General features: G+C 38.1%; 1 protein-coding gene across 3 annotated transcripts; it reads left to right on the forward strand.

The window, feature by feature from the left end:
- Positions 1-804: 804 nt before the first annotated feature.
- On the forward strand, positions 805-6,983 carry LOC131370680 (uncharacterized). Of its 3 annotated transcripts, none has more exons than XM_058418087.1 (8): positions 805-841; positions 1,946-2,124; positions 2,231-2,355; positions 2,445-2,511; positions 2,604-2,757; positions 3,284-3,429; positions 4,848-4,958; positions 5,051-6,983. In XM_058418087.1, the coding sequence occupies exons 2-8, from the start codon at positions 1,969-1,971 to the stop codon at positions 5,228-5,230; spliced, it is 939 nt and encodes a 312-aa protein (XP_058274070.1). In that variant the 5' UTR covers positions 805-841; positions 1,946-1,968; the 3' UTR covers positions 5,231-6,983. The 3 variants fall into 3 exon arrangements, with proteins under 3 accessions (XP_058274070.1, XP_058274068.1, XP_058274069.1); XM_058418085.1 differs by having other exon boundaries at positions 806-923; XM_058418086.1 differs by lacking the exon at positions 805-841 and having other exon boundaries at positions 848-2,124.
- The last annotated feature ends 5,059 nt before the right edge of the window (positions 6,984-12,042 follow it).

Genomic DNA, 12,042 nt, shown 5'->3' on the forward strand with positions numbered 1-12,042 from the left:
GAGGGGGGATTATGGTGTGGTGTTGTTTTTCAGGAGCTGGGCTTGGCCCCTTAGTTCCAGTGAAAGGAACTCTGAATGCTTCAGCATACCAAGACATTTTGGACAATTTCATGCTCCCAACTTTGTGGGAACAGTTTGGAGCTGGCCCCTTCCTCTTCCAACATGACTGTGCACAAAGCAAGGTCCATAAAGACATGGATGACAGAGTCTGGTGTGGATGAACTTGACTGGCCTGCACAGAGTCCTGACCTCAACCCGATAGAACACCTTTGGGATGAATTAGAGCGGAGACTGAGAGCCAGACCTTCTCGTCCAACATCAGTGTGTGACCTCACAAATGCGCTTCTGGAAGAATGGTTAAAAATTCCCATAAACACACTCCTAAACCTTGTGGACAGCCTTCCCAGAAGAGTTGAAGCTGTTATAGCTGCAAAGGGTGGACCGACGTCATATTGAACCCTATGGATTAGGAATGGGATGTGACTTAAGTTCTTATGCGAGTCAAGGCAGGTGAGCGAATACTTTTGGCAATATAGTGTATCTCATCAGTGTAACTAGACTGATGCCCAACCATCAATGGACACGCCCAATATTCATATTTATATTATTTATTTCTTTACTTGGAATAAGTGCATTATTTACACCGGACCTTAACCATACCTATGCTGTTGACGCCTTTGCACCCTTTTAACTGTATATGTTATACTATTTATATTTATTAATTGTATTTCATATTTTATTTTAAAATGTGAACACACACACAGAGAGAGAGAGAGAGAGAGAGAGAGAGAGCGCAAGAGAGCTACTTCCTCTTAAGTCTGCACTACCCTAACATTCACAGGTTCAGTACATTTATTTATTTTCGTCTCTGCCTCGTTGTGCATCAGGAAACCATAAATTACATTATAATTTTGGAGCTGGTGGTGAGACTCTATTAACCTCTCTGACTCTCTGATTGCTTTTGTTTAGATATGAACTCGTGTTGAATATATTTTATAGCTGTTTATGGATAGAAGACATGTATTTTTGCTGAACATCATACGATGAGTAACATCCTTTACATGCTAAAGATAAATATAACTTATCCTGAATATCTAGGTACAGAAACACTTGCTGTGAGCTGATGAAGTACATTCTGTGGAAACTTTACTGTTTTTAGGCTTAACTTTCTTTCATAAGCCATCTCTACTTAAATACACAGCAGTAACGTCGTGGTTTTTTTTCTCTCTTTCGATTATGTTCGTAAATTTAAGTGCATTTGTTATCACACTATGCAGATTATTTCTGATGGGTGTTTTTAATGTAGTATGTAGGATTGTTCTTTGCACACTTTTGGGCTTTTAAAGTGAAACTGAAAGAGTTTGTGCCGTGGTTGTCTGGTTTGTCAGGAAAGTTCAGTTGAAGAGCACAGTCGTGGCCAACAGTTTCGAGAATGACGCAACTGTTAATTTTCACAAAGTCTGCTGCTTCAGTGTTTTTAGATCTTTTTGTTAGATGTTACTCTGGTATACTGAAGTATAATTACAAGCATTTCATAAATATCAAAGGCTTTTATTGACAATTAGATTAAGTTTATGTAAATAGTTAATATTTGCAGTATTGGCCTTTCTTTAAGACCTCTGCAATTTGCCCTGGCATGCTGTCAATCAGCTTCTGGACCACATTTTGACTAATGGCAGCCCATTCCTGCACTATGTAAATTGCCATCATAAAAACTGAAGCAGCAAACTTTGTGAAAACTAATATTTGTGCCATTCTCAAAACCTTTGGCTGCAGCTGTAGACTCCAGCGAACTTCACCCTATTATATAACGCTGACGTTTTCGCCGCTTGTGTGTGAGACCCCTGATAATACGTGAGCTGGCATTTTATATGTAAGTAAGATGTGGATCTTATGTGTAGCAATTTGACATAGTTATTGAGTTATTTTTGGTTTTAAAAAATAGAAGCTCTACCCTTCTGTTGGACAATGGCATTTATACCTGTGGTTGATTTCAATGTCTACAAACTTGGTACCAGCGATGTCGCTGACAAAAACTTGCAAGAGTTAGGCAAAGAAATTCAAAAGGCCTTCACTGAAGTGGGGTTTGTGTATCTCAAAAACACTGGAATAGATCAAAAAGAGGTGTGTATTTCCACTAGAACAATCTTACTCAATTTGAGAAATTAAAAAGACATTGCAGATTGGGTTTGTTTTAAGGTGTTTGCAGAAAATCTCTTGTCTGTTTTAGGTGGATCGTGTCATGGAGATTTCTAAGAAATTCTTCCTGCTTCCTGAAGAACAGAAAAGGCCCTTCAGTAGGGGCAGTTATGCAAATAACGGCAATCACGGTTGGGTGTCCTCAGAAACAGAAAGGTAGCTGACTCTTCTGTCATTTATATAAAGGCATCCAGCTTGGAAATATTTGAGTATTTAAAGTGTAAATTCACTTTTACTGTCCACAGTTTAAATCCTCGACGTCCAGGTGACTTGAAGGAGGTCTTTAATACTACATCCCTGCACCCTGATATTGTAATTATTTTAAACACCACTGCAACAGCTAGTGATATATAATTGAGGATATTTAGAAGGACTCTAATTGTGGTGTTCTTTTTCTTGCTTAGAAATGGCCCTCCGATGGTTGTGATGGCTTTCGTGATATCAAAGTCGACTTTTTCCTACACTGTAAGGAGCTGTCTCTCCGTGTACTGAGGGTCATGGCTCTCAGTTTAGGCCTGGATTCAGAGTTTTTTCTCAAAGAACACTGCAACATTGGAGGTAAGCTGAACACACACGCACACACACACACACACACACACACACACATTTGTGTGTTCCTTTATGTTTAGAAAAAACAGATAAAGACTACTCTTGCATGCAACAAACTGTCAGAATTCACTTAGAATAGGACAACATAGGACACACGCTGACCTGCTGTGTGACTGAAGTGTAAATGACAGTCATGAAAGATACGCTATCTTAAAACTGACCTGCTGAATGACACGAGTCGATCTCTGCCATGATCTAAGAATTCACTAACTCAGACCCTGACCTGACCATGATTGGAGTGAATCTCCATTATGACAGAAAGATTCAATTGCCTGAACACTAAAAAAAACCCAAAGTCAGGAATGAAAGATTTGACCCTGACCCACTGAATCTACTGCTACAAGTGAATCTCGTTCATGGATAAAAATGTTTAAGTCCAAAGACAAACTCAGTGAAGTGTCTCTCTGCAATGACTCAAAGATTAACAATCTAAACCCTGATCTACTGAGTGACAGATCTTCCTATCAATAATAAGGTGATAATAATGGCACGACCCTGCGCTCTCTGTATTACGCTCCGGTGAAGACTGAGAGTGTGAAGAAAGATCAGATCCGCTGTGGTGAGCACTCAGACTATGGCAGCATCACTTTAGTCTTCCAGAGCCAACAGGAAGGCCTGCAGGTAAGAATGATTTTACAGCGAACTAGACATAGAAGTTACAGTATATATTACAGCTCTTGGGACATTGGTACATTTTATAAAATTTTTTAGAGCCCTCTTTTGCAAGCTAGATAAAGTGCATGTACAATTAATATTATAATTTTTCCTGCCCAGTCTGTTAAACCTGTGCATGGTCACATGATGACCATTTCCTGTTATTATGTTGGCTTAATATTATTATTATTATTATTATTATTATTATTTTTATTATTATTATTATTATTACAATTGTAAACATTACAGACTGCACCTTTAAGAAAACTGTTGGATCTTAAACAGTTCTACAGTAGCAGCAGGCTGCGGGAGTGAGATGCCGCATTGATTATTAAACAGAGACCATGTTCAGATAGGTAGATATATTTCATATTTAGAAGTGTTTTAGAGAATATATAAACGTGACATAAGATAATATATAAGTGCTACAGTAACGACCAAACGCGTATGATGTAAAATCTATTAATAACTGAGCCATAAAAATGTTAGAGCCATTTGACCAGTCCATAAACAAATTTTTACATATTGCTATAATATTATAACAATGGCTATTAACAATAGGGATTAAGTTGTAATGTTTTATTTATAATGCCATTTACATCAACGTGTTTGGAGTAATGTTCAAAGCAGATAAGTTATACCTACCTTATTATTAAAACAGGTAGATGCGCATGCAACGAGTAAAGTTTCACTTTTATGCGTATTCTCAACGTCGCTTAATGCATTAAGTCGTTTTATTAATACATTCATTTCACTATACACAAATAGGCCTAATATATTATTCATCACTCTAAACACGTTAATGTAAATAATGACATTATTCTCAAAATATTACGGATTTAATCCCGTATTGCTACGAATCTCGTGATTTTTACTTTATTCTCATAGTGTTAATTTTATTCGCGAAATATCACTACTTTGTCACAATTTTTATTTAGTTTGACCTAATAACTACCAGTTCAATTTTGCATTATAATGACTTTAATCTCAACAGGTTTTCCATTTTAATTTTTATCTTTGCACAGACATCTTTAAAGTTGAACAAAAAAAGTTATGCGCAGATGGCAGATGTAAATATGTCTATATATGTCTTTATAGATATATATATATATATATATATATATATATATATATATATATATATATATATAATATATATAAAAGAACTGCGTTATACTGTATAATGTGCTCTGGCCAGAGTTGTACCATGTGCCACCTGGTGGAAATTCTGTGAAGTACAACACATGCATTTAAATACCAAAGCGCCGACTCGCAGAAAAGCGCGCATTTTTAAATGCCACATCTGTATGCAGTAGATTCATGCCTTTGTCTGACTTTTATAGTGAAGTACATTTCATTTATTTTGCCATGTGTTTCTCCTTTAGGTATTAAATCGCAAAGGCGAGTTTATCTCAGCTCCAAGTATCCCTGGAACAGTGCTGATCAACATTGCAGATATGATGCAGAGGTGGACCAGTGACGTGTTGGTGTCTGCTGTAAATATGGCCATTCTTTCACAGTAAAGCCTTGTTTTCTACTAACCTTACATCATTAATCTTATATTTAATGTTACACGACCCTGTTTCAGGTCCACAGAGTTCTACTACCTCCTGTGTGTGACTCAAGTGCAAGGCAGTCGTTGGTGTTCTTTGTGCAGCCGGATGATGATGCCATCATTACGTGTTGTGATGGCTCAAACAAATATCCTCCAGTGAAATCGCTGGATTATCTCCTGTCAAGATTCAACGAAACTTATGGCAGGAAATAGAAATGTGCTTCTCCTTGTGAGCTGACGATCACAAACTAATTTAGTAACTATGCATATGGGGTCTTTCTGCCTGAAATATTAGACATTTTATTTTCATATTTTGATTTTCATTTTATTTTTCATGAGCGTGAATGCACTTGCAGTCCTGTGTAGAATATAATAACCATCAGTATGTCTGCATATACATTTATATAACCATACTGATTTTGTCTGATATTGACCTTTTATCAAATACTCATTACTAATCGCCTTGTTTAATGTCTGCACTGTTAAATTTGACTAATTGTTAAATTTGGGTAAATTAGACACCTTCATTTCACCATATTAGACATGTCAGCCAACCAGCATTTTAGCTTAAAAAATCATCTCTTTATAAATACACTATATTACCAAAAGTATTCGCTCACCTGCCTTGACTCGCATATGAACTTAAGTGACATCCCATTCCTAATCCATAGGGTTCAATATGACATCAGTCCACCCTTTGCAGCTATAACAGCTTCAACTCTTCTGGGAAGGCTGTCCACAAGGTTTAGGAGTGTGTTTATGGGAATTTTTGACCATTCTTCCAGAAGTGCATTTGTGAGGTCACACACTGATGTTGGACGAGAAGGCCTGGCTCTCAGTCTCCGCTCTAATTCATCCCAAAGGTGTTCTATTGGGTTGAGGTCAGGACTCTGTGCAGGCCAGTCAAGTTCCTCCACACCAGACTCTGTCATCCATGTCTTTATGGACCTTGCTTTGTGCACTGGTGCACAGTCATGTTGGAAGAGGAAGGGGTCAGCTCCAAACTGTTCCCACAAAGTTGGGAGCATGGAATTGTCCAAAATATCTTGGTATGCTGAAGCATTCAGAGTTCCTTTCACTGGAACTAAGGGGCCAAGCGCAGCTCCTGAAAAACAACCCCACACCATAATCCCCCCTCCACCAAACTTTACACTTGGCACAATGCAGTCAGACAAGTACCGTTCTCCTGGCAACCGCCAAACCCAGACTCATCCATCAGATTGCCAGATGGAGAAGCGCGATTCGTCACTCCAGAGAACGCGTCTCCACTGCTCTAGAGTCCAGTGGCGGCGTGCTTTACACCACTGCATCCGACGCTTTGCATTGCACTTGGTGATGTATGGCTTGGATGCAGCTGCTCGGCCATGGAAACCCATTCCATGAAGCTCTCTGCGCACTGTTCTTGAACTAATCTGAAGGCCACATGAAGTTTGGAGGTCTGTAGCGATTGACTCTGCAGAAAGTTGGCGACCTCTTCGCACTATGCGCCTCAGCATCCGCTGACCCCGCTCCGTCAGTTTACGTGGCCTACCACTTCGTGGCTGAGTTGCTGTTGTTCCCAAACACTTCCACGTTCTTATAATACAGCTGACAGTTGACTGTGGAATATTTAGGAGTGAGGAAATTTCACGACTGGATTTGTTGCACAGGTGGCATCCTATCACAGTTCCACGCTGGAATTCACTGAGCTCCTGAGAGCGACCCATTCTTTCACAAATGTTTGTAAAAACAGTCTGCATGCCTAGGTGCTTCATTTTATACACCTGTGGCCATGGAAGTGATTGGAACACCTGATTCTGATTATGTGGATGGGTGAGCGAATACTTTTGGCAATATAGTGTATATTGGGAGTTGTATTTTAATATTGTAACACTATTTTAATTATCTGTGTTGACTTAAAATCCATTACAATATGTTATTGCTGCAAATAAAGTTTAATACATGGCAGAAGTAAGCCAACTTGCTTATGTGTGCATTTCTGGAGCAAATTTTGACTTTTATTCAATTTCTTATTCACATCAACCAAAATAGTAACTATTTAGAAGCTATTTATAAATGAAACACAAAAATGGTAAATGAAACAGAAGTGTAAAGTCCATATGTATTCACCACCATTTAATTATACTTGATATAATCTATACATGATAGCTGATGTAATTTCATGACTTCTGAAATATTCTAGTTTGTGAGGATGATTGCTAGTTAGTTTTTTGCAGATTGTCAGGGACAGAGATCAAAACTTATGGTGCATTATTATTAGTAAAATATATAGTTTCCACTACGTGATCCACAATTGAGTGCAAATTGCTAGCTATTTTACACACCAGTTCTCTACCTTTTTTATAATAGATTTAGAATAAATTTAATGCAAAAATCTATCTGTGGTTGTTGCCACTGTAATTTCAATTGTTACATTTTAATTTGCAGCAATTCTAACCGTTTTATCATTACACACCTTTACAGAATAATGAAATTTAGGGAAGTTAAAACAAACTATTGCTTACAAGCTGGCTGCAGGAATCTAATATTTTGAATATGTTAAAATGTCTACTTTTGGATCACATATTTTATGTGAAAAAACCCAGCAAGATTTACAGGGAAGAGGATCAAAACCTGACAGAGTGGTGTGTCAATAACAGCCTGGTCTTAAATATCAAAAAGGCCAAGGAGATTATTGTGGATTTTTGGAGTGCCAAAAAGACCACACACAGTCCTGTCCACATCAACATCATCAGAGACTGTGACGAGAGTCCGCAACTTCAGTTCCTGGGGGTGACCATCACAGAGGACCTTTCCTTCTGACAACATGTCAGCAGTGGTGAGTAAGGCACAAAAACGGCTTTATTTCCCCCGCTGAACCAAACTTTAACAGTTCCACTACGGAGAGCATCCTAGTAAACTGCATGACAGTCTGATACACCAGCATTAAAAAATTTTTAAAATGTCCTCCAGTGTGTTGTGAAAGCAACACAAGCCATTTTTTGGCACAGAGCTGCCTTCACTAGGGCGTCTTCACAGCATTCGCTCTGTAAGCAGGGCTAAGAATATCACAGAGGACATTACACACCCTGTAATATACTTTTTGGGGGTTCAAGTCTGACCAAGAAGTCTGTATTTTCTCTGCTGCCACTGTACCAGCATTCAGGGAGGTTTGCTGAATGAGACTCAGAGACACAAGATTCAGAGAGCGCAGTCTTCCAGAGCTTATTGAGAGGCACAGAGTATATGTTGCATACAAATGTCAATTTTGACACTACTATAAACTTTACCTCATATGACCTGTTTTACTTCTGCAGGCTGGTGTATGTTTTATGTCAAATATAGTCTCCAAAGCAAGGATGAATTAATACCAAGTCATCAAGAAAGAGGTGTACAAGACCGGGAAACAAAGTTCTTGATCATGAGACAAGAGTGAGCAAATATATTCAAAACAGTAGTCTGTTTTTGGTGGGGAAGAAAGGAGAAAGAGGAAAAATGAGAGAGAAAAAAGGAAAGAAATAAAGCAAATGAGAGATAGAGGGCCATGTGTGACTTATATGTGCATGTTTTGTATTTTTCTTAGACAAATGTGCTTTTTTGTAGGCAAACTTCAACATAAACTGACGTCCCCCTGCCATCAGTACTGACACGGTTCGAATCCCACCACAGACAAAAAATAAATATTGCACTCAGTTTTGAAATGCCATCTGTTAGTGTACAGAAACATTCCTGCTGTCAAAATGATTCCGTTTTTTACTCATGTGTAGTGTACTGATATTGGTGATTTAATTCTATACAAATTATGGCTTCTCTATACATATGTACTGTTAGGAATTTTTTCTACAAAATAATGAATTTTACTGCGTTGATGTTATTGTATTCTTATTCTGCTTTATTGTATGTCCTTTGATTTAAAAAAATTCTAATTAACTGTACTCATGATCAGGGGTGGACTTAGTGATTTGGGAGCCCTAAGAGATTCCAGGTATGGGAATCTCGCGCATGTGCAGTACAATAGGAACGTTCCACTATTCATGAATCATGGGTGGGGCCCCGCATTTGAAAAGATGTAATAATAATAATATTACATAAAAAATAAAATAAAAATAATAAAATAGCATTAAAATCTTAATGGTTATAGACAGACCATACAATATATGATAGAAAAGTAATAAGTACTATATGATTTATATAGGCTTCTTGGTATTGATCAGGGCCCCCTAATTCCCCGGGGCCCTAAGCAGCTGCTTACCTCGCTTATTGGTTAAATCCGCCCCTGCTCATGACTGCTGCATTGCTTATTTAAAGATCTGTGTTAAGGTAATAGATTCTAATCAACCGTTAAATAGAAATTAAAATTTGGCAACACATGATGTCAGCCACTGGCTGAAATATGATTGGATAAATACTCTTATCATAAATATACACTACTGGAAGCAGCACAACTGAGAGAAAAGCTATGAAATGTAGAGAATAGACTACTGGGAATAATTTAATACACATTCATGGAAAAATATATTAAATATATTAAAATGCAAGTCAGTGATTCAGATCCCTGCTGTTTAAGCCAGCAGAGAAGGACTTGCTGGCCCTGACGGTCCACCACTGATTAAACTATAATATACAGTAATTAAATAAATGAAAACACACAACAACATGCAAAGGTGTACAATTTCCAGCCATCTTAGCTTGTATAATGCACTTATTATAATGCAAATCAACACATGATAAACATAGAGACATGGACTTAAACAAGAAACAGATCTTACCTGGTGCGGTATAACGTTCCAAAACCTACTAAAATAAATGTTAATTAAAGCACACATTTAAAGTAGTCCAAAAGTTATTAAAATGCACAGCTAAATACGCGATATAAGAAAACACACACTAAAGAAACATCCCTCAGCTGATGCAGTAACACTTCACTACCTTGCCGCCATGAAACACTGTACATAAGCAAATACACTTGAATTGATATTGACATTTGGCGCGTACGATTTGATTGACCCATCCATCTTTCACTGTCGGCGGGTCCAACGTTGCGAACGAAGGCGATAAACAGAGAAAGATGGAAATGCCACTTCGCTATGGACGCAGCCACTTTGTCCGTCCATCTTTGTGGTGTAGGGATTCGACGAGAAAGATGGAAAATGATGGAATGGGCCGATGTAGTTTGCTGAGAAAGATGGAGAAAGATGTAAAGGGCGGGCTTGAATTAGCTGGCTGAAAAACTGAGGCTTTAACTATCATGGCTGGGCCAGCGGTGTGGCGTAGATTAGTTTGTCAGTAAAGTTCGGTAGCAGTGTATGCTTCTGCGAGTGTGTGTGTGTGTGTGATCCCTGATAATACACCGATCAGGTATAACATTATGACTTGTTAGTGGGTGGGATATATTATGCAGCAAGTGCACATTTTGTCCTCAAAGTTGATGTGTTAGAAGCATAAAAAATGGCTAACTTCTGATGGCTTGAAGACTGGATCAGTGTATCTCCAAAACTACAGCTCTTGTGGAGTGTTTCAAAAGTGGTCCAAAGAAGGAACAGTGGTGAACCAGCAACAGGGTCATGGCCAGCCAAGGCTCATTGATGCATGTGGGGAACGAAGGTTGGCCCATGTGATCCGATCCAACAGACGAGCTACTGTTGCTCAAATTGCTCAAGAAGTTAATGCTGGTTCTGAAAGGTATCAGAATACACAGTGCATCACAGTTTGTTGCCACAGCACACCTTTAGGGAACTAGTGGAGTCCATGCCTCGACAGGTCAGGGCTGTTTTGGCATTAAAAGGGGGACCAACACAATATCAGGCAGGTGGTCATAAATTAATGCTTGTTCAGATTATATGTGTGTGTGTTTACACATATACACGTATACATACATTTGTACTTAGGAATTGTCAGTGTTCTACTTTGGTGCAAAACAATGTGAGCACAACTAGTTCAGTTCATGTACCAATATATTGTTACCATTATATACCATTATATTGTTTAGAACTGAAATTTAATTTAAAATACTTCAGTTTTAGAGTTAAGGGCCTGTCCAACTACAGCCACATTGCTAGATCTAAAGCTGTCAGTATTCAGTATAGCGGCAAAGGAAAAAAGCCCTTAGAGTTGGTTGACATAAGGAAGAAACCTCATAAGAAACCAGACTCAAAGGGAAGACAGAATTGTCTAGGGTGACTGGCTGCATAGTGAGATTTTAACTCATTTCTCGTCTATAAATGTATATTATACAGTCAAACAGTATGAAGTGTGAAGCATGATGAAGGGCTGGTCAGCATGATCAGTCCTTATGGTACAAACCTACAGGGTCCAGTTGAGATTATTCATGAATCAAGTGTGAAATTTGGACATTGATTGTATTTTAGGAAGTTTTTTATTTTTTATTTTTAAAGAAGAGTTTTCTTGTGCAAGCATGCACAGCAGCGGAAAACTCAGATGTTGAACATCAGGATGAATCAGACAGATGCAGAAGGTGATTATATCCTGTCTTATATCCTGTATATAACACACTGTATATTTTGAGGTTGTGGATTGAGGTGGACGGTGTGGATCCTTTAATTATTTATTTTTAAGTTAGGCGTGACAGATATTTGTGACGCTTCCCCTCCAGACCACTAGAGGGCAACATATATATTTTGAACTCTATTTCTGTTGTGTTTTTGTTTACATTGCATTTAGACACATTTGGCCTAATATGGTGAAATGAAGGTGTCTAATTTACTGGAATTTAACAATTAGTCAAATTTAACAGTGTGGACATTAAACAGGACAATTAATAATAAATATTTGATAAAAGGTCGATTTCAGACTAAACCAATATGGTTATATAAAAGTGAATGCAGACATGCTGATGGTAAACAGCGTTAAAGCGTTATAGCGCCCTCTAGTGAGTAACTTTCTACACAGCACTGCACGCGCATTCTTCTTATTTGAGAAAATTAATATGGAAACAAAACGTCTTAAATTTTTCAATCAGAAAGACCCAATACAAACAAACAAACAAACAGGGGAATCTGCATTGTCCTTGTCGTGATGAGTGAATG

The sequence above is a fragment of the Hemibagrus wyckioides genome, linkage group LG20 (assembly GCF_019097595.1).
Source record: "Hemibagrus wyckioides isolate EC202008001 linkage group LG20, SWU_Hwy_1.0, whole genome shotgun sequence".
Classification (NCBI taxonomy): Eukaryota; Metazoa; Chordata; class Actinopteri; order Siluriformes; family Bagridae; genus Hemibagrus; species Hemibagrus wyckioides.

Coding starts and splice junctions, on each gene's coding strand:
- LOC131370680 (XM_058418087.1), top strand. CDS start 1,969: ATGGCATTTATACCTGTGGTTGATTTCAATGTCTACAAACTTGGTACC. Junction 2,125..2,230: donor CTGGAATAGATCAAAAAGAG/GTGTGTATTTCC, acceptor TGTCTGTTTTAG/GTGGATCGTGTCATGGAGAT. Junction 3,430..4,847: donor GCCAACAGGAAGGCCTGCAG/GTAAGAATGATT, acceptor TTTCTCCTTTAG/GTATTAAATCGCAAAGGCGA.